We start from the raw sequence: 21,736 nt of genomic DNA on the forward strand, positions 1-21,736 counted from the left end.
CCCGCCGGGCAGCGGGGACCCCGCTTTGCAGCTCAACCCCTGGGGAATTGAAGCTGTGGCCGGTGTGGCAGGGAAGATGTGCCCGGCTCTGATGCAGCAGAGCCACCAAGAAGCGTTTTAAGCACACCGATGCCTGGCTGGTGTCTCCCCGGGGGCTTTAATGCCTGCCAGGGATGCGGGAGCAAAGAGCGGTGACAGCCAAGCACATCAGCGCGCTGCCACTTGCAGGCTGAAGCCCCAGGGCCTCATCTCCTTACCTCCGCTCTCTATGAGGATATCGAACAGGTCATCCATCTGCTGGCTGGAGCAGCCGTTCTCCTGGGGAGGAAGAGGGACGGGTTAGCTCCCTAGGCACCAGGGGTGGGGCTGCTGTTGTACAGGGAGCAGCCAGAGGCACGGCACCAGAGCCCTCCGTAAGAGGGCTCAGAAAGGGACAGTTTGGTCTCCGTTCTCTTTTCCTGGCCCGGATCAGGAATCTGAAGGGCTTCACAACAGCAACTTTGCTCCTGCTCTCCAAGGGAAACAGGAGAACTGCTCTCACCTGGGCCTTTGGCTGTTGCTTCATGGCCTCTTCATAGCCTGGTGGCTCTTTCATTGGGACCGAGGGCACGGGGAGAGGAGGTGGAGGAGTTCCAAAAAGCGACGTGTGCTGCTGCTGCTGCTGCTGCTGCTGCTCCAGGTCCATGTGGGCTGGGGAGGGGGCAGCAGGAGAGCCAGGCTGGGATGAGGGCTGTTAGGAGCAAAGGCAGAAGGAACGATCAGGGGAAAGCTCAGGGCTGCTTTGAGAGACCATCACCCCCCTCTCTTGGCGAGGTCTGCGCCGTGCTGCTCCCAGCAGCCCGGCTCCTTCCGTGTACTCGGTGCCCTGCGCGCTGACTGCGGGGGCGTGAGGCAGACTTCCCCTCCCTGTCAGCTGGAAAGCTCTCGCTGGTATTTTTAATACCAAAGCAACCACGCCACAAACCACCACCAGGCTGCTCCTGGCTGGGGAGAGCTTCATCTGTCCACGTGGGGGAACTCCTCGAGGATTTGAGAGAGAGAGAAGGCATTTCCCTCGCTTTGTTCAGCCTCCTCCGCACTCGCGACAGAGCCGGGACCTCTCTTTTCCCCCACCTCTCTCCCTGCAGCGCCGGCTTTGGCGACACGATGGGGCCTGACAGGCAGCAAACCTCACGGCCCGAGGGTGGGCGGGGAGCACCAGAGCACCGAGCGGTACCGGAGCTCTCCAAAGGAAGCCCCAAGTGCTGCAGGAAGCGGTGCTGGTGACTCAGCTTTGCCAGATGAATCAGCAGCCAGCTGCCCATACGAAATGTTCGAGTGCGGCCGGGGGGCTTGTGAGTGATCCAACCCACATCTGCTTCCCTGGAAAGCCTGGTCACCTGCTCTGCGGCCCGCCTGGAGAGGAGCAACCCCAAGCCCCTGCTGCCAGAGCTGCTCTGGGGGCTGCTCTCCACGTGAGAGGGGCTGGAAACCCCAGCGTTGTGGCAGCGGCCACTGGGACGGGCTGGGGGGTACCTTTTTTGGCACACTGGGTTGGCCGGCCTTGCCAGGAGCACCAGTTTTCAGGGACCCTTTGTGGAAAGCGTTGAGGAAGAAGGGCTGCAGGGTTGGAGGTGCTGAGAAAGACAATGTGGTGGGGGGCTGCTGCCCTGTGACCACCTGCAGGCCTGGCTTCTGACCCTACAGGGAGGCAAAAGGATGAGGAGAGTCACTGCAGGTGCCCTCCGCAGCACGCGAGCTCAGGGAGCCTGAGGGGAAATGGTGCCTTCGTTTACCTGCTGCATTTCCACAAGGCCTCAAAGCGAACCAAGGCACCGACTCTTTGCGAAGGGGCCATCCCACTCTGACTACACTAGGAAGGGCTCCTACCTGCACATCCTTCCCAGGACCTGACCCAGAAATGATCCTCCGAGCTCTAAGAACTCTTCATAGAAGTATTTCTCTCTCTGATCTTATTTACATGTGAAAGAGCGAGCTAAGTCATGCCTGACGTGAGGTGGGCACAGCAGGGGCTCTTTAGCGCTGTCACTTGGAGGAGGGGTAAAGGCAGAGGTGCTCCCTTTCTCGATCCCACGTTGCACTTCACAAAGACATAACTAACAGGCGTGCTCAAGGCACAGGAACACAAATACAGCACGTTCAGCTGTACCAGACAGTAAAGGACACATCTTTTTGCCCTTCTCCAAGCCGAGACACCACCTTCAGAGCAAAGCTCCTGCCCACACCACCCTCTGGCAGCTCTCTCCGTGCAGTAACCACCTCTTCATTTCAGCAGCGCTCCTTCAAGAACTGAGGACACCGCTGAGAACCAAGACTGCCCGCGGTGCCTGTCATCATTTTTAGTTGACAGAAAGCTCCTGTCTAAACCTCCAGCTGGTATTTTGTCCAGCGGCAGGAGAAGGTGCTGGGAGACCTCACTGTGATGATGGTCTCACCAGGACTCTGTGTGTGTGTGCACACTCCCTTCCCACCACTGCTACAAACCCTGGCACGGAGCGAAGGAAAACAAGGCAGAAACGCGAGCAGGCAGCACGCTACCTTTCTGACAGCTTGGTTTAGGCCTCGGGGCTGCTGCTGCTGCTTCTGCTGCTGCGTGGGCTGCTGCTGCTGCTTCTGCTGCGTGGGCTGCTGAGGAGTGCTTGCAGGTAGCTGACACTGTGGCTGGCTGGAAGTTTTAGCGGGCGATGATTGTACTCTCTGGAAAGAAGAGGGTATCGGTGAGGAGCTGTTCCCCGGGCACAACAGGGAGCAAGGCTCGAGTTTCTTAAAGGGTGTATTAAATCTGGCTTTCCTGACTCTTTAGGAAATGAAGTCAATCGTTCTGTTTCACCAGGGAGAGAAATCAAACTGGGGTGGGATTCTGTGTCCTACACGAGGAGGTGGTGCCACTCGAACTCCCTGGGCTCCGTGACTTCCCTCAGGGGCTGGCAGCCCTAGCACGGGACCTATCCCTGACTACGTGAGGTGAGCCGGGGCTGACATTTGGCTGACTTGCATCTCACCAGCTACGCAGCAAATGCAGCCTGTCCCTGATGGTGGGTGCTGCCACTGGCCCTGTTGGAGGTGCAAGAAATGTGGCAGCAGAGAATGGAAATTTTCTCTGATACCACGGAGGATGCTGGAGTTTAACTTATGCCATAAAACATATTTATCTCTTCCTGGAAGAAGCACTCAGAACACTTCTGTTAAGTGCTGGATCCATGCCAAGAGGGGAATAGTGCATCATGTCTGATGAAAGGCTCCACTAGCACCGAAATATTGACATGCATTAAAACAAAGAGCAGTCAAAAAGCAAAATGTCTGTTCTCAGGGCCTGATTTCAGCTCTCAGTAGACAAGGGGATCTATCTATCACTCCAGTGAAGAACAAGAGGTGAAATACATCCTCTTTTTTCTAATACCACGGGCACAGTTGTTCTGTTGAAAAGTGGTAGAACGATTTCTACCATGAAAGATTTACTTACACCGCTCTGTTTTGCAAAGCCAGGAACTCTCAGAGCAACAAAACACCTACTAAAATACCATTTTAGTATTTACTGAACTGAATTCCCAATGTATGAAGTCATCCCGTGGTAACCTGGACCCTAGGGACGGGACCTGAGCCTCGCCTACCTGCAAGGCCGGGCAGCTACTCCCTGCCTTCCCGTGGGGTGAGAGGCCCTGCCTCTCGGCGCTCGGCTTGGTCACGGTGAGCACGATGTGGGTCCCGGTGGAGTCGGTGATGAGGGTTGGGGGCGGGCTGCCCTTGATCAGGTCGCTCAGGGCGCTCCCTTGCTGGCCGAGGAAGAGCCGTGGGCTGTGGGACTGGCACGGCGGCTCCGCATCCGCGGCTGGCACCTCCTGCTTCACCATCACGGCTTTCTTTGGCACTGGGCTTGGATTCGAAGTGTCCATTTGGCTGGCGGCTGGCGCGGGGCTGAATTGGTCGCTTTGGCCACTGGATGGCTTTGCAGATGGGCAGCTCAGGAAACCGTTCTCGCTCTTCACCTGGACGCCGAACGCTGCTGGGCTGGGGGCGAGGGCGGCTCGTTCTCCCGCAGCCGCTGGGGCCGGCAGGGACTGCTGAGAGCGCTTCTCCTGCTCCAGCTGTAGTCTGAGCATCTCGACCAGCTGCTGCTTCTGCTTCAGCATGCGGGTGAGTTCCTCGATCTGCTTGTCCTTCTCCTGCAGCATCTGGTCCTTGTCCCTAACTTCTGCGTCTCTGCTGCTACCGGTGCTGCACCGCTCGGCCCTGGGTGCCGCGCTCACGCTGCAGGAGGAAGGTTTGGAGCTTTCTTCCTTCACCAGAAACTGCACCGGGGAGGCCTGCAGGGTGAGCTGGGTCAGGGGTGAGGTCACCATCTCTCCAAAGGTGTCTCCGGTGGCCGAGTTCTCGTCCCCCGTGCTCATCTGCGAGCGCTCAGAAGGAGTGGGAGAAACGGGAGGAGTCGAGCCCGTGCTGCCGAACTTCATCACGCTGCCACCGGTGACCGTGGCCACGACCACTTCTGCTGGTGCAATGCCCGTGGTGACCAGGGCTGGCCCCGTGCTCAGCCTGGCGGCAGGGAAGGCCACCACCACTTCGGCAGCTTTGGGGAGAATGGCTGCAGTGCTGGGCTTGGGAGTGGGGGTGGCGGGGCCGGCCGCACCGTTCTGCTCTTGGTAGGCTCTGAGACGCTCGATCAGGTCCGTCTTGGTGCCCGAGACAGGCAAGGCCCTCAGCTTCAACTCCTGCTTCAGCTCTGCCACCTGATGAGGGGGAAAGAGGGCAACATTAAGACAGCACACGCTATCACCAGAACCACTGGGGGAGGGCCAGGCGAGCCCCTGCAGGCCAACACGCCCGCATGTCTGGTACAAACTGCGGGGCAGCAACGCCAGCCCTTCTCAGCAACATCACTCAGTGTCGACTCCTCCAGAGACGATGGCCAAAAAAAAAAGGGCCGTGCAGTTTCCCAGGACTGCCAGCAGCACCAGCGCTTACCTTCATCTCATCGAGGTTGGCAGGGAGAGGGCCTGGCTTGCCCACTGCAGCGTTGCTGTTCTGTCGCATCAGCCCGCTGGAAGCGGAGGACACCGAGGAGCTGCTGCTGACTGTGGCAGAGAGATTGCGTACGGCAGGGGCACTGGCACCACTCTGCTGCTCTCCTGGAGGCCTGCAGCGAAAGAAAAGCCACGGGCATCAAAACCAAGGTGGAAAGGCACTGGAGGCCCTCAGTGCACGAGAAGCCAGTCGAGGGGATTTAAGTATCTATGTCCACAGTCACACACGCTCAGAAACATGAGCACCACCCCAGACATTAAAGCATGCCAATGTTTTTGGCTAGATCCAGCCTCCTGACGCTGGCCCTTTTTGAGGCCCACCGTAACCCGAGGCTCACAGCTCCCACCCAGAACACCATTTGTTGCTAACTGTACTGGGCAAGCCCGTCCCTAAGAGAGAGCTGGCGTTTTGGACCCGTACTTTGGTGGAGCTGGCAGGATGGTCTGGTAGTTGTAGTGCTGCTGCTGCTGCTGGTTGAGGATCTGAAGCTGGAGAAAGAGTTGCTGCTGCTGCAGTATTTTGGCATAGGATGAATCCATGGGAGGAGCTCCCTTGTCCTGCTTTTGGTCCGGGGGGATATACTGATGATATTTAAGCTTCTTGACTTTCGGCTTCAACTCCTTGGCTTTCTTACTGCGCTGAGACTTCTCGCTGGTAGACTTGGGCTGGCTTTGCTATTTGGAGGAAAAAGAGGAAGCAGATAAGAATGGAAACACTGAAATAACGCCCCAGGTAAACCAGAAAGCACGCTGGGGTTTTTGTTTGAAAATTCTCCATATTTGACCTCAGGGCCTTTCCATGCTTCTCTAAGTCGGGCAGTACTACAGCCACAGCACCCACAGCAGCTCTGCAGCACCCTAAGGCAGGTCACAGAAAGGTGGCAATCCATCCTTCCTAGCACGCCAGACCATTTGTCCATGCAGGGCAGAGTCAGTGTCTCTTCTTCTAGGTAATACCGATTGGTTCAACACATTTTGCATTCAGGACCCATTTGACAGACGGTGAACAGCTCATGGACCACAAGAACCTCTTAAATAGGTTACAAATAGGATCAGAGGATGACACCGGTGAGTATATAAGCCTTCCTTTCTTAGTGCCTGTTGACATAACACTTCCAGCTCCAAACCTGCTTCAGAGTAACCACCTTACTTTCTCTCAGACTACACCCACAGGGAAATCATCCCAAACCGTACCTTAATGAGCGTCGGAGGGGGCTTGGCAGCAGGAAGAGCCGCTCCATTGGTAAGACTGGGGGGCAGGAGAGGTGGAGGTGGCAGAGGCGGGGGGGGCTGTTCAGGTAGGAAAAGTGTTTCACTGGAGTCTGCACTGATCTGCAACTGGGACGTACCCTGCAGGAACAGAGAGAGGCATAATGCACGCACATCAAGGAAGGAAGTATTTTAACGGGGTGCTGGGAAGTGCCCACTTAAAGGGCAACAGCACAGGTTTCGAGTCAGTAATGAGGATCCTTTAACCCCCTCCTTCAGTTGTTCCTGAGAGGCAGCACAACTTCTTAGGGCAGAAAAGGAATCAAAATCCTACAGCTGCATCCCCCAGCTTTGCCTGCCAGCGCTGGCTGCACAAACCCAGGCTGCATCACCAAATCATGGCTGTCCCCCTTCCCCTCACAGCACCACTACAGGGACCTCTAACCAGAGGGCATCATCAGTGCCACACAGGGCTAACACCCTCACATTTCAGGACCCTCTGCCACACATCAGCAGTGGCTGTGAAGCTCCAGGGCACTGCAGGAGGCCCCCCCGTTCTCACCTGAGCTAGTGATGTGCCAGTGGTGCTAGGGAGAGGCTCACAAATCCGGGAGTCCATCGGCGATGGGACAGACCCCTGGGACTCATGGCTGGCTGGCTGTTCGGGGGAGAGGGCATCACTGCTGTCCTCGTCAAAGGAGGAATTGTCTGCAACCTTTGGGTAGTTCACCTGTCCAACTGAAAAGACAAACACCAGCTGTGGGCTTCAAAAGAGAATTAAGGAATTATCTCACTTGCCCCTAGATGTTTCATAAAGATATTGAAGGCATGGAGAGACTTGTGTCTGAGCAGTGCTTAAAGCAACAGCTAAAAATGAGAGAATGAAGCCCAGCGTGGATCCATCTGAAGTGTTTACATTCGTCTCTGCTATCAGTAGAACAAAACGATGCTATCAGTAGAATAAAACGATGCTGGGGTGAACCAGCAAGACAAGATCAGGAAGTACAACATCAGCAACTTAACCCTGCCCAAACCCAGAACCGTGGGATCAGCAAACGATCAGCCTACTTGCTGATCATTCGGCACCACGGAAAAAGGTCAGGCAGTTTAAGGCCGAGTCATGGTTTCTTTGGTGTTCATCCTAGGTGGTGGAAGATAGAATCACTCTTCAAGACAGAATCCCAAATTGTTCTCCAGTCTTACAAGCAGCAAGGGCTATGGATTAAGAGGTGGCCCTGAGTGCTGTTAGCAGTTCTGCCTGCCTGCATATCCCACATGCAGCAATTCATCTCAAAATAAACCTGGTAAGCAGGAATCTTTCGGACCTAACACAAGAACAACTGAAATCCAGGGAGATGTGATATTCTCAAAGTCAGAAGCAAGCCACATCTCTTAACACTCCAGTTCACAAATTCACTCTTTCTCTTCTACAATTATTTCTTCTGCAGCAGTGAAGCCAGGCTCTCCCACAGCACCGTCCTTTTTTGTTTTTCATGCTAAGTATGTGGCCTTGCTCACAGTTGTGTCCCATTTGTCTTTAAAGTAGCTGTGTGTGTTTGAGGGGACGAATAACCACAGACACACGCAGACTGCTCAGCCCAGGGGAAATGGGAAAGAGCACTGCTGAGGCAGTGGGCAGGCTACTCCTCAGCATTCCTTTCAGCCCTTGGAATGGCGCTGGCATGATTTACATCTGTTCTGGTTTATTTTTAAAGGGGTTGAATTCTCTGAAGTTTGTAAGTTCACAGACAGCTTTTGTTTCATCACACCTGTTTATATTCTGTCTCCTCTCCCTGATCTGAGTCCGTCAGTGGGTTCTCCCTGACCAAGGTTGCTGATGTGTTATACCCAGAGAGATTTTTAAGGAGAGAATCCAGGGAATGCAAGCTACAGCAGTCTTTCAAGCCTTCAGGGTATGCAAAGACTTTCATATTATTCCAGGATGTCCACACTCATAATTTAATGTCCACACACATAATTTAATGACTCTGTACTACTATCTGTGCCAGAGGGAGTTTTGTTTTTCAGAATCCCGGGGGCTAAAAGGCTGCGATTCTGCAACAGGAAAACAAGGCCAACGATGGGCTCGCACTCCTTTAAGCAGGCAGGTGAAATGACAGGAAATCATAGTCACGTGTGGGCAACGCCTTCCACAAAGATCCTCCTCTGGCCTCACCTATAATGGCTTCCTTCAGGCTGGATTCCACAGGCAAGATGTTCTTCTCCACCAGCTCCATGGGGCCTGGCCTCTGCGCTATCTTCTCATTGAGGTCATCTGCCAGCCTGGCTCTCTTTAGCTTCAGCTGCTTAGCCTGCAAGGAGGGTTCGGCCGAGGTCTCTGTTCAGGGGAAAGTAAATAAAATGGCATCAGTCCAGCAACAGTCAACCTATGCACTTTAGCAGTATTTGACTTCTGTTCAGAAAGGTAACTGTAGACACTGATAGATAGCTGCACAGGAAAATAATTGCAGATAACGCTAGATAACTACGCAGTGTAAAGATGTTACAGATACATTACAGATATTACATATACTGAAGTTATAAAGATGCTACAGTAGCTCCCGTGACTCTAGAATAGGACAAATTCACTGCTCCCAAACTAATGTCACCTGATTCTCATTCACCTTTTCCCTTTCAGGTGTGTCCAAAGATGTGGCACTCAGCAGCAGGGTAGTACTCCCTCTCTGAAACTGAGGTGCATATTAATTAGATCAGATCTGCCTTACTCCCACTCTGGATATTTTACAGTGTCTTCCCTTAGAAGAGCAATCTCTACCAATTCCATTTCGTTTCAGCTGCACAAAACTGCACAATTTGAGTTTACCTAACAGATTTTTCTGAGAATCTCCATGCAAAGGTTGTTGGATCCCTCCCAAGAAATCATGATCTTCTGCCAACTCCCAACTACAGGAAAGATTTTTGGGTCCAGAGGCAATATAGAAAGCTACTAAACAAGTAGTTAAGACAACGTTTGTGGTTGATGTCCTTCTGTTTCATGTGTGCCATACCTTCCAGAATGTGCATCCTAACCAGCTCCGATCTCTCTGGCCTGGACCGGATTTTCCGTTTCAGATAGTCCTCTGTCTGCAGCAAAACAGAAAAGCAAAACCAGTTTTAGTTGATCAGGCACAGGAGTGAGGTGATCTTGGGACAGCACAACCAAGAGAAACAACCATCCTTAGTTGCTTCTGAGATCTCAGTAAACACTGACCAGCAAAGGGACATTATTTTCTGTCCCAAGGCACCCACAGAGTGAGTTTATTCTGAAGATGACCTCCCACTGGACATCCCCTCAGTGTAAGAGTGTTCTGCTGCCCTGTGGAACAGAAACTGGAAAGGACTTCCTCAGGACCCGAAGCCCTCTTTTTGCTTTTTATGCAAAACCACTAACGTGTCAGGGTGAAACGCAAGACATTTCTTTTTGCATTAAAGGACAGACATGCTGGTTCCAATGTTCACAGCAAAGACTTTCATATACTGCTGGCATTTGATGTCGACGTGTGGTTTGGGCATACTCTTCTTTGTTTCAGGATAAACTGTTTGTTAAGCTAAAGACCCCATGCACTCCCTTGGCAGGCAAAATCTAAATGCTATGGCAAGACCCATTTCATTTCCAGAGCTGCTTTTAGCTCTGTCTTTGGAGAACGTGCTACAGAGCAATGCACGGAGATGACCCTGCCCGGGCTGAGCCTGTTACCCTGCACACATCCAGCAACGGGAATCTGGGAGCAGAGGCAAACAGACTGCTGAGTACTGCCCAGCCGAATGGGCCTTACAGGAAATTCATATGGAAGCCAGTCAGAAAACTGCACCATATTTGCTCGGTTGCCCACACCAAAATATTAGCTTGGTAAGAAGGTTTTATTAAATGAGGAAGAAGAAATAAAGCCTTTGGGACACTGGTCGTAATGCAAAACTCGTTGTTCCAAGCTTTCCATCAAGTTTAAAGTGGCAACGCTGTCTGACAGGTTTTCATCACAGCTGTTCTTTAGTCTTATGTTGCTTTCACTTTTAAAACAGAACTTAGCCCAGAGTCATACGAGTTTTTATTTCCCCTGTAGGCCAATCAGAAAAAAAAACAACAAACCACTGTCCCCAGAGACCTTCTGAGGAACAGAAATCAAGAAACCCCCAGTTAGCAAAGGTGCAACACGAAGTGTGAGGCCTGGCTCAGGCCTGGCTTCCTCTTTCGACAGAGCCAGAAGTGGGTGTGACTTCAGTGTTGGGATCTTCTCAATTAAGTTTACATAACATAATACAGCATAATATAACATAAATAACAATGTAAAGTAACTGGGTGGTGGGGAAGAAGAATATTATGGACCTACAGGAAAAATCCAATGGCTTTCAGGCACAACTAGTTGACTGAGGGGTAACCACCACCACACAGAAGCTGAAGAACAGTCCATCCTATACATCCGTGTCTGCACAGCATTGTGTTACATCCAGAGCATGAAGGACTTCCTTCTGCATCACATCAACAGCTACAGGATGCCCAAAATACGAGACATACTCCTCCTGACTTCCCTAAAACCTCGAAGAGCATATTGCATCTTACCCTGGCCCGCTCCAAACTCCTTCTCTGTTCATGAAATGCAGCTGGACTTTTCAGAGCTGTTGAGAAAAAAAAAAGAGAGAATGAGTAAGAATGAAGAAGTTTTCTCACCACATGTCCTTTCAGGCCAACTAAATTAACAAATACACCACAACAACTGCCTCCTGCATCTGTCAACACGCTGGACCAGATCTCCAGCTGGTATAAAGCAATGTGAACTGACATGCTCTGCTTGACAGCAAAGGAGCTACAGGAGCTGGATTTTCTGTGGGCTACTAAAGAGAATAATTTGGGCTCCACTTCTAGGAGAGCTAACCGCTGTTCACCAAGTGGGGGCCATGAACACAAGGCAAAAATCTCCCTCCAGCAAATGCCTTTCCCAAGTTTCAGCATGGCGTAAAACACCCCGGACCCTTAAATAAGAGAACAGCACCAAAACACTGAAGAGATACGTGAAATGGTTGGAAGGATGGGGGAGGATCCTAATGAACTGTAAATCCTCTTTACTACCTTGTAATGTCATAGGAAGCTGCAAGTCTTTCATTAATCTGCACCTGTGCTTTGTGTACAGGCAAGGGCTGGTCACAAATTCTGTAGGTCCCCAGCAGGACATATATATTCTGTGTAATAGAAACTAGCAGGACAACGGGAACACTTGGACAGGAAAGTATATCTGCCTGCTGACAGATAACCAAGACTTGAGGAATTAACAGCAGACCTCCTCGCCCCCTCAGGCCTAGTAAAAGAGCAGAGCCAAAATGGATCAGGTTTTAAGAAACCGATCCTCTGCTGTCCAGGACCGTACTAACCCTGGAGGAATCTCTCGCTCTGCCTGGCTCCCCTGCAGCACACAAAGCTCACGTCCCACGGTAAAACTGGAGAAAGGGGGTGACATTACTCTTAACTCAGCACTGAGAAGCGTCACTTGCTCCTCATGCTTTCCCAAATCCACGAGCCGCTTGCTTGCTACAACAATTGCATTGTAGCTTGTATTCAGAACTGCCTGAAGGGCACAGAACTCATTTCCTTTCATATTTAGGAAGTATTTATATTTAAAACTGCTCGATGGAGTTTCTAAATTACCATCAAGATAAGCACCAACGTTAAAAAATCCTGCAGCTTTAAAGGCAAGTTGCAAGGCTTTTGAAGCCAGAAATCTCAACTTGTGCAGTTAGCAACTCCGAGGTGTTGCATGCACATCCTCCAAAACACGGTCTCCTTGTACTCTTTTTCACTTGAGACCAATGATTAAAATATTTCTCAAATGTAACTTAATAATGAAATATCAAAATGCTATTCAAAAATTAAAAAGCTTGCTTAGATGCAATGCAGGAAGCTACTTCCAATGCATGCGTAAGCTTCTGAACTTTCCTACGGAATAAAATGCAGAGCCAACAAAGACAAAATGTTAAGACAGAAATACCTCCTGTGAAATATAGGCAGTGTCCCTCTACATTTACAAAAACAAGGTAAAAAGTACAAGTTAGTCAATATGCTAGGAATTATGAACACACCGGTGCCCCATAATGAGATTCAGGCTACAGCAGTGAATGAAGAGTAATTTGTAGAGTAAGTAAGCAACAACTGAGCACTAACCATAGTGAGTATACAACTGCTGGGGCAAAACAGTTCCTGTTCAGATTAAAGATGGTTTCATACAATCGAATTTCACACAAGCCGGGAGAAATCACCAGAGAAAGTTATGCAAGCTGGCAAATGGGAGTGCTCTGATTGCACTTTGGGATAAGTAGTGTATGGGCAGAGAGATGGTTTTGCAATAACTGAAAAAAATAACATAAAGAAAAAAATGCACTGGCCAGCTGAGACATGAACAGCCGCGCAGTTCGGCCACCACATTGTCATGACCACAAGCAGCAAATCCCGCTGGGAAATGCTCTTCTCAAGCCCCACGGACTGCTTGTGAATATATGCATGAGCTTGAACACATTTCTCTCGTGGTACACGTATCACGGAAAAGTGAAGTAAAAGCTTCCTTAAGCTCAGGCAATCCTGGGCAAAGATACCGGGCGATAGATAAATCACCATCAAAATCTACGCTGGAAACAAGCGCAGCAAGCCTCTTCTCGAGTCCTCCAAATCCCTCTCCCCCTAGAATGTGCCGGCACGGCAGTAATTCTTCGCTCTCCCCTTCCTACCTCTGCCGTCAGCGTGAGGCAGGACATGAACTTTAAGTGACATTTCCCTGGCCACGGCAACTGCTCAGGAAAGTCAACTGCAGGCGTTCAGCTGATTTCACAGGTAGTCCAGGAAAATCTTCAATAGGAAGAATAAAACCAAGACGAAAAGGATCCCCGAGTCAAAGGAAAAAAAAAGAACCCCCCTCCCCCAAATCCCATACACATTAAATAGTAAGCAATGCAAAACTGCTACGGGAAGACCCTTGCAAAAACAATGTCAGTCTCTCACGACCAGCTCTCTGCAAACAAGCACGGGGCTGGAGCTCGCTGTGCTGGCAACACGACAGAGGACTTCATATCTGACCTCTGGAAATGTCAAGAGGGCACAAATCCTTCCCTGCTTCCCTCAGCAATCTAGGATGGGGCTGCCATGTCAGAGGAGGGTGTCTGTTGTAAAACCCCGCTCTGTCTGAAGTTAACTAAGCCTTGCACATTCTGCTGGCCACGTAACGATGAATATTGTACTGGAGCAAATGGAAAAAAATAATAATAAAAAAATAAACAATTCTTTCTGCAGAAGACTGAGGCTGGGAGGCAGAGGGTGCCCAGCACCAGCTGGGGCAGGGCTCCTGCCACCAAAGCAGGTCGTGCATGCACGGCCCCTGGTACCTGAAGCAGCAAATAGGACCCCACAACGTGAAGGAACTCCTAGCACCTGATCCTTTCTGACTGCACGGGTTGGAGAAAATATATTAGGCTGTTCCTTACGGCGGGTTGTCTATCCTGTTCTTGAAGACCACTAATGAAAAAATGCATTATATTGCAGAGAAATTATCCCAGAGCTTGCTACCTGAAAAACCTTTCTGTATGTCTAAACTGTATTTCCCTTCCTACAATTTATACTCATTATTCCTTGCCTTGCATGCAATAATTACAGAGAACAACCTATTTTCTTCCTCTTTGCATTTATCCCTACATATTTGAAAACTTAGGTTCTCTCTTCTGCTGGATAAAATGAACAAAGCCGGTTATTTCATCCTTCCTTTACAGATAACATTTCCCAGACCTTTGCTTGTTTACTCTCTTCTGGACTTTTTCCAGTTGATCTGCATTTTTCTTGAAGTACAGTGCCCAAAATTGGGTATATATTCCAGCCTAGGCTTTATCAGTGTTTCAGAGAGCTAAAGATTATTCAATAAGACTTCTCAGTTCCACGTGTCAGGCTGTTTGCCTTTTCTTGGGTGCATAAAACATGTAACACTGTTTACTTGTGCTTGGCTCACAAACCATGAAGGGTCTCTGATCCTCTTCTGCGGAGCTGCTCTCCAGCCGGGATTCTCCATCCTCAGTTCATGCCATTGGCTGGATGTACCAAAAGGCAGGAATTCTGCGTTTTTCTCCCCATCCCCAACATTTTATTTCTCAGCTTCTCCAGAATATTGTGAGCCCCCCATCCTGCCTTCCTCCCGGCTTCCTAACCCGCCTGCTTAAAAAATACACACATGATTCCATTGTTTAAACAGAATTACTGAAAGCAGTGCATAGTATCAGACACAGACCTTAGGGTCTGTCACCAAAAGGTGACTGCCTCCTCCCTGTGGCACGTGCCCCTCCCCAAACGGGGTGCTATTTAACTCAGTGCGAATCCTGACCCTGCTAACTGCATGGCCAACCTCACCAGCTTTGCTTGCAAAACTTGGGGGAGCCCCTGCAGACCACACAGTGCTGCCAAAGAAAGAAGAACTCGACAGACTACGATAGCAGCGTTAGCTGTTGGTAGAAAATTTGTATTTCTCTGGTACTGAGATATTGAAGAATGCAGAAGGAATTTCCACCAGGCCCCCTTTCAGTTCGGTGTACCTTTGCCTGCCCTTGTGCTTTTGTCTGTATGTGATATATTTGTGATATTTTCATCCCCAATAAACGGAGTTTCTACTTTCTGCCCTCACTCCTGCACTTGGGCCTGGGACAAAGCCCGCTAGCCCTCAGTTATGCTGACACAACAGTTTGTGGCCTCGGATCACAGTTGTTTTGAAAGAGTTATTTTAACCTGGATCGGTATGCTCATTTACAGCCCGGCTCCACAAATAATTGTGTCAGCAAAACTGAGCAAAAGCTGCATGGGCAGCCAAAGCCAGAAAGGAGCGGCTGGGGCTGAAGCCCGTGCTGCAGCAGGAGCCCCCATGATGCTGAAGCACAGCCCCAGAGCCTGCAGCCTGCCCCATGCACCTTGGGGAACAGCCTGAAGGAGGAAACGGCTCTCAGCACCACGTCCCACGCAGCAGGCATTACACATGGCTTACTGCAGGGATCAAAGGGATACCACCATCACCAGAAGTGTTTGGGACAGAGGTGTACAGGGCTTTGTCCCACTCAGCCACGTGGTGAGTTGCAGCACCAACTGCTAGGAGAAGAAGCACCAGCTTTAGGTGACCGCCAGCAGGACACGAGTTTCCTACCGCCGTTGGGCTGGCTTGCAAGGACCTCCTGAGGACCTCCTACCACGCACATTCCAGTTTTTCATTCTCTCTGCTACTTGTGGACAACGATGCTTCCTCACAGGATTCCTGAAGCGTTACGATCTCTGTGGTCACACCCTCAGCTACCAAGAGAAAGCTCTCTGGAGATGAGTGATGCAACTGCGTTGTGCCTCCACCCTACTGCAGAAATGGTTGCAGCTAGGGCACTGCAACTGCTGGCCTTCCGTCTGACCCCCAAAGGGAGGCAGCAGCCACACCGGAGCGTCTACGATGACAAATTCCTTTCCATACAAAGCACAGAGATGGAAATCACTCATCTTTGCTTCAAGTTGATGTATTAATTCCTGTGAAACTGCGTCCAAAACTGCAGTGCGTAACTTCAGTGTTCCCTCAGCCCACGTCATGTTTTGAAGATGACGATGTGTGAGTGAAGGGAGATTCTGCCGCAAAGCGTCCAGGTGGTGCTGCCTGTAAAGAAGGTGACTCGGGAAACCAAGGCTCAGCCCAAATCTCCAACGTAATGGCAGAGACAAAAAGCTGGGCAAAATGGTCCAAACATTTTCTGCTCAGGGATTATTTACCCTGCAGCATACAAAAGCCAATTTACGCCTTGCAAAGCTTTCAAGGACAGTCATATAAAGATACTTGAGTTCCTGTTACCCAGTGTGAGAAATAAGTGCAATCAGAACCACTCTAAGAATGAAACATGGCAGAGGAAGGGGATGGAAGGATCCAGCCCCTCAAAGAGGAAGGTCAAAGAAGCCACACGCTCTGCATTTGCTTCTGCAGTTAATGGAAGACACCAAGATTTGCAAGGAGCCAAATAATGCAAAAGGGTCTTCAGAGATCCTCATAACTCAGATGTCTAGGGAGGCTGCAAAACCTTCTGAAATCGGGTAAAATTTCAGAATAGGAATTGTCTATCAGGCCTGTATGCAGGGAAGAGACAGAAAGGGAGCTTTCCTTGGTCACACACAGCATCGAGCACTTCACGGACAGCACAGGCAATGTTCTTCATAGGCAATACCTGAACTGCAGATCAGTTGGTCAGACAACGTGCAGTGTTTGTGGAAAACTACAGCTAAATGTGAAAGGCTGAATCAAGAATCCTGCTTGTCATTTAGACCAGCTCATGAAGGAAAATTAAAATCTTTGTTATGACAAAGAGAAGCTCATGTCCTGTCCAAAACCAACCTCAGCATAACTCAGAGAGGCAAGGCCTACCACTGCAGCTCTTCGCCTCCTCTCTGAACCAAATTCTAGTTTCTCCCTCTTGTTTACTATATGCTTTCGTAAAAAGATGAGATAAAGAGCTGCAAATACGCTCATGACTTCCTCTGTCAGTTCAGGGTGGGGTACCCACCCTGTAGCACTTTGCGTGGCATTTGGTAAGACACACATATTTTGAACCACAGATCAAGGCTGTTGGCACTTTCTTCCTATTTGTCCTCAACCCACTTCCAAAAATCATTTCTCAAAGCACAGAAGACAAAAGTATTCAAAAATTGGGTCGCCAGCACAGAAGGAGCTGTCATCTTGCTAGTGGGGCAGCACCAGCGAGCAGGATGGTATAGAAATATGAAACAGGTGGAAATACACAGGTGATGGAAAAGAGATCTTCACTAGTACTCTTCTTTTTACATAGCTCCAGCGAATTTCCCATTTGGGACACAAACCTGATCAAGCCTGATCATTCCTGCTGATTTCATAGCCCTGGCATGGATAAAAACCCTTGGATTAAGGCTAAGATCTGAGCATCAATTTAAGGATTAGGAAAAAGAAGCCACAATCAATGAACTGTGATTATTCAAGCCCAGAAGCATGACAAACTCAGAAAATTCAGCCACCACCAAAGCACGGCATGGTGACGGTGCCACAGCGTTACGGAGACTCCCGTGACTGAGCTATCCCAAGGGGCAGCAGAAGACAGGCCACGTGTAGTGGAAGGCAGACGTCCTGCCTCCTGCTGCCACCCCAAGCCCTGTGAGACCCCCAAACCTGCTCCTCAGCACCCTGAGGTGGGGCTGAGCATCACAGCACCACGCGGGTGGGACTGCGGGACCCTGCCCCAGCTCTGCCTTTTGGCTGTACCACAGCCATGCCTCCTTTCAAATACAGCTGAAATCTAAGATTTTTGTTAGCTTCAGCAATGCAACAAGCCTGCCTGTCACAGCCAGCGTGCAAGAATTGAGACAAAGCACTAAGAAGTTTCGAGGGCCAAGCGGAGTTAATTTGAACTGTCAGAGATCTGTGTAATTTCTCAGAAGACTCACCCTCTGGAGGAGCAAAATGGAAATTGTCACCCATGGTAACAGTTATCAGATCTCTGAGTGTCTTGCTACAGCTTCAAGTCCAAGAACACTTAGGGCAGGCACATTGAGATAATGCACAGCCCACTCTGCGCATCCACAGCAATTCTGCAGTCAAAAGACATCGCTGATACCTGAACTGAAAACATAAAGGAGGTGATAGAAAGCTTCACTGCAATTATTATCATTCCACCTCCAAACTCAAGAGGAAAAGGGAGATAAGGAACTTCTAATGGGAACCCCTCAATTGATCCATTCCTACACCAAACTCCGCGCCTGTTTGTTGGATGGTTAATCGCCCCTTCGCAAACTCTTCTGACAGCTTCATGGAGAGCCAAGATGTGGGGCAGTGAGAAGAAACAGGACAGACCATTCCCAGCTTCCAAGCAAGAATAAGCCCAAACAGACTCCAGGGAACGTGTAGGAAAAAGAATTGTATCGCAGACCAAGTTTTGCTCCCCTGAATTATTATGCTTCTCTTGCAAACAACCGGCAGAGCTAAATACATTATTGTTGCAGGGATCAGGGACTAAATGCAGCCTGCCAAAACCCTGAGCACAGCCTTTTCTTTCTGCAACTTCAGAGAGGACAAACAGCACATTTCCACGGCTAACACAATGAACTTTCCTGCTCCAACCATGTCTTATTAATCACAGATGATACAAGCACGTGGAAAACAAACACTTACAGCTATCTGAAAACATGAACAAGCCAGGTGCTGTTATTAGGCCTCTTGCAACGAGGCCCTCAGCTGAAATCTACAGACTCCCTTCTCCACATGAAGCCTCAGGCCTTTGAAATCGGGCTTCAAGAGAAGAGATCAAAGTCAAAGAACGAGCAAATAATTTCCAGGAGACGAGCTGCAGGTAGATAATCAAATTAAAAGAAAAACAGTTACAGATTTCTGTGCAAGATGCCACAAACAGAAAACACAGCTGGAAGTGTCCTCCACAGCTCTGTTTGTGTTACACTACCTGCTCAGAGCTCCAGTTCTGCTCTCGGAGCAGGACATCTAGCAGAGCAAAAGTCGCGCTGCAGCCTCTCTATTTGAGATGTCATTCTATACACAATGAACCAGGAAATACACGAGATGAAGTGGAGTAGTTAAATATATAAATATCTATCTTAAAAGTTTGATGGGTTTGGGTTTTTTATTAAAAAAGTCTGTGAGTAACAATAAACACAGACCATATGTTTGTTTTTAACTCCTTATCCTAAATGGTATCCTAAATGAAACACAATTTCAGCTGGTTTTGTTTGTGGAAATACCTTGTGGGACAGAAGCAGCACCAGTGGGCACAACAGCAGAAACCAGGTGGTAGGGAAGTATAAATTTGTATTGTTGTTACTATAGATACACTTTCAAAAATACAAGGAGCATCACTTCGAAGTCCTGATGTGTAAAGAAGCATGCACATGCCAGAGCACATTACGCAGCACAGACACTCGAGGCAGGAAGAGTGTTTTGGGGGGATTAAAGCAATCGGTTTCTCTGCAATTCAAATATAACACACTGATTCTGAGCCACACATCAACACTCCTGAATTAATAAAACTCCAGGCAGCCATAGCGGCTCATCTTCTATCACGGCCTTGATGCAGAAGGTGAAATGTTGTGGAGACATTACGAATTGCACCTGAAGTCGCCGACACGACTGCAGAACACTTCCTGTTGTGAAAAATGCAGCATGTTTAGGTAACTGTGCTCTAACAGCTCACTACCTTTCCCTTCCTCGACATGGATCAACAGACGATCCTATTTAGCAATTAACACAGTTAAACAAATCTAAAAGCCAGATGTTTTTGGTTTGTTTTGACAACATGTCAGTATGGCCTACCGTAGCTATTGTTCATAGCGGGAATCAGGAGTTGACAACATCCCCAAAGGACCGGCCTCCCTCAGCCACTGTCCCGTGCATGGCATTGAGAAGCTGCAGGTTTAAAACTGCAAACATTCTGCTTACTGAAATCAGTACCTCAACTGTTTTATTGTAACGGATGCAGAAGGCCTCGCACAGGCTCTGCATACATGACTACCGATAGGCCAAAACATAAATGTGGTCTGTATCCTAGACTGGCCTACTTTAGGCCAAAACACAGCCTGTGCTCTGTATCTTAAAATCACTTTCTAAGTGTCCCCAGCAACTGGCAACACCTTTAAATTAATTCTGAGCAATGTCTCTTGTACACCCTCCTTAGGAGAGTCAAAGTACACCCTCCTCAGGAGAGTCTGGAAGCCCGTAGGCAGCACAGGATTCACGAATGTTGTATACCAAAACACATTCAGGTAACCAACAGGCTGCATGTCCAAGTAGGAAACTGCACTGGAGCGTTGGTAACTCAAACCTACAGCGTGCTATCACCTCAGCATGGCAGCCTGTAAAAACAGAGACATTAGAAAGACAGCACAAATTCCAGCTTTCCTGGATTCTACCCTGACTGCCATCTTCTAACTGCTCAGCGTGAAGAGAAGCTCTATTTCCAATTATTAAACGATTTGCACTAAACAGTTGCTGTGACAAGAGAAGACAAAGTACTGTAAATCAGTACTGGTCCCAGCAGAGAGAGAGGTAACGCCAGGTGCATTTAGATGAGACATTAGGAAGAAATTCTTTTCTCTGAGGGCTGTGGGGCACAGGCTGCCCAGAGAAGCTGTGGGTTCCCCATCCCTGGAGGTGTCCAAGGCCAGGCTGGATGAGGCTTTGAGCAACACGGTCTGGTGGGAGGTGTCCCTGCCCATGGCAGGGGGTTGGGATTAGATGGTTTTTAAGGTCCCTTCCAACCCCAACTATTCTAGGATTCTCTGATTCTCTGAACTGCCAAAGCAAAGCAAGCACTAGCTCAGAAGGTTCATGGGATGAAAACCCCAAATTGCCAGCAGGAAAAAAGTTTACAAGGACTTGAGCTGAGTACTGTGTGCTGGAGAGGACAGCAGTATTTTGTTCTTTTCTATTTTTTACACCTGCCTTCTACACACATTCATACACGCTGTGTACATGGCATCCTGGAACCCAAACACACAGCCAAAGTAATTGCATGTGGGCTCAAATCCGGGAAGCAGCAAATACACTGAAGCAAAAAAGAAGCACATGGAAATTCTCTACCTGTGCTGTAGCTCCCCTCCTCTTAGCTCTCAGTTCAGACAATGCCCTTTTCAAAGGCTGCCTCCATCACCTTTCAGATATTTACAAAGCAATGCGGAGAGCAACACAAAGCACATCCCCAGAAACAATTTTCAACTTCTGCTTCATCTGCTTGGTGAATCTAATGGTCACTACGGCAGCTTCCCTGCAGGACTGCGCCACATGAAAGCCTTAATTGGCTCTATTTTGTGTCTGCAAAGAGAAGCCAAAGATCACAGTCCCCGCCTGATAAAACAAGGGGCATGTGAAGCTTTAAAACAGACGCAGAAAACAAACAGAAAAAGCAAAACATGTTTTGCAAAGCAGAATATTGCTATACTGGCCAAATGTCTTTCCCCTAAAATTGTAGTTGAAGATACTTTCCACGTGTCTTTCTGCTCAGATGAGTATTAGCTGTTGTGCTAAACATTCTTTTCGAGGGTAGAAAACTGGACATTTAATTCTAACAAAACAAAACAAAACAAAACAAAACAAAAACTTACAATAGCTGTGACTTAAATTTGACGCTGACAGCTTCTGCCTGTTCTGCTACAGCAGAACAGGGTTCAGTTGAGCACTGAAGAAGTTTTTGTTTAGTTTGCATTTTAAGAGAATAAGAAAATCACTTCTGCATAGTTACCAAAAAAAAAATGCAAATAGTCAGAGAGCTTCTCTATTGGCACTATCAAATAATAGGCCAAAACTTGAATGAGTATGAAAACTCTCCTTGTTTCTAGATACAGTCCTAGCTCAAATCACAGGCATGTCAGCTGCAGATGAAGGCTTGCTTATCACCTCCTTCCTACAGGCAATGCAGAATTTTAACCTTCAACTAATGAATCCTGCTACTAGTAAAAGGTTATGCAAAGTGATAACAGAGGAGCAAGAAGAATTAATGAAGCA

The 21,736-nt window shown here is 49.0% G+C and overlaps 1 protein-coding gene across 3 annotated transcripts in view; it reads right to left on the reverse strand.

Moving 5' to 3' along the window:
• MRTFA (myocardin related transcription factor A) overlaps positions 1-21,736 on the reverse strand; it is a 73,884-nt gene that overhangs the window by 2,836 nt on the left and 49,312 nt on the right. For 2 of the 3 annotated variants that reach the window (XM_084298350.1, XM_084298348.1), the window contains exons 3-14: positions 10,789-10,844; positions 9,239-9,314; positions 8,407-8,568; positions 6,793-6,968; positions 6,216-6,371; positions 5,443-5,696; positions 4,963-5,134; positions 3,612-4,727; positions 2,539-2,697; positions 1,516-1,680; positions 542-730; positions 258-318 (exon numbers count right to left, since the gene is read on the reverse strand). In XM_084298350.1, coding sequence (XP_084154476.1) covers positions 258-318; positions 542-730; positions 1,516-1,680; positions 2,539-2,697; positions 3,612-4,727; positions 4,963-5,134; positions 5,443-5,696; positions 6,216-6,371; positions 6,793-6,968; positions 8,407-8,568; positions 9,239-9,314; positions 10,789-10,844 — 2,742 coding nt within the window. The remainder of the gene's footprint in view (positions 1-257; positions 319-541; positions 731-1,515; positions 1,681-2,538; positions 2,698-3,611; positions 4,728-4,962; positions 5,135-5,442; positions 5,697-6,215; positions 6,372-6,792; positions 6,969-8,406; positions 8,569-9,238; positions 9,315-10,788; positions 10,845-21,736) is intronic. The other variant, XM_084298349.1, reaches the window with a different exon arrangement.

This window comes from Netta rufina (assembly GCF_964035555.1).
Source record: "Netta rufina genome assembly, chromosome: 1".
NCBI classification, from domain to species: Eukaryota; Metazoa; Chordata; class Aves; order Anseriformes; family Anatidae; genus Netta; species Netta rufina.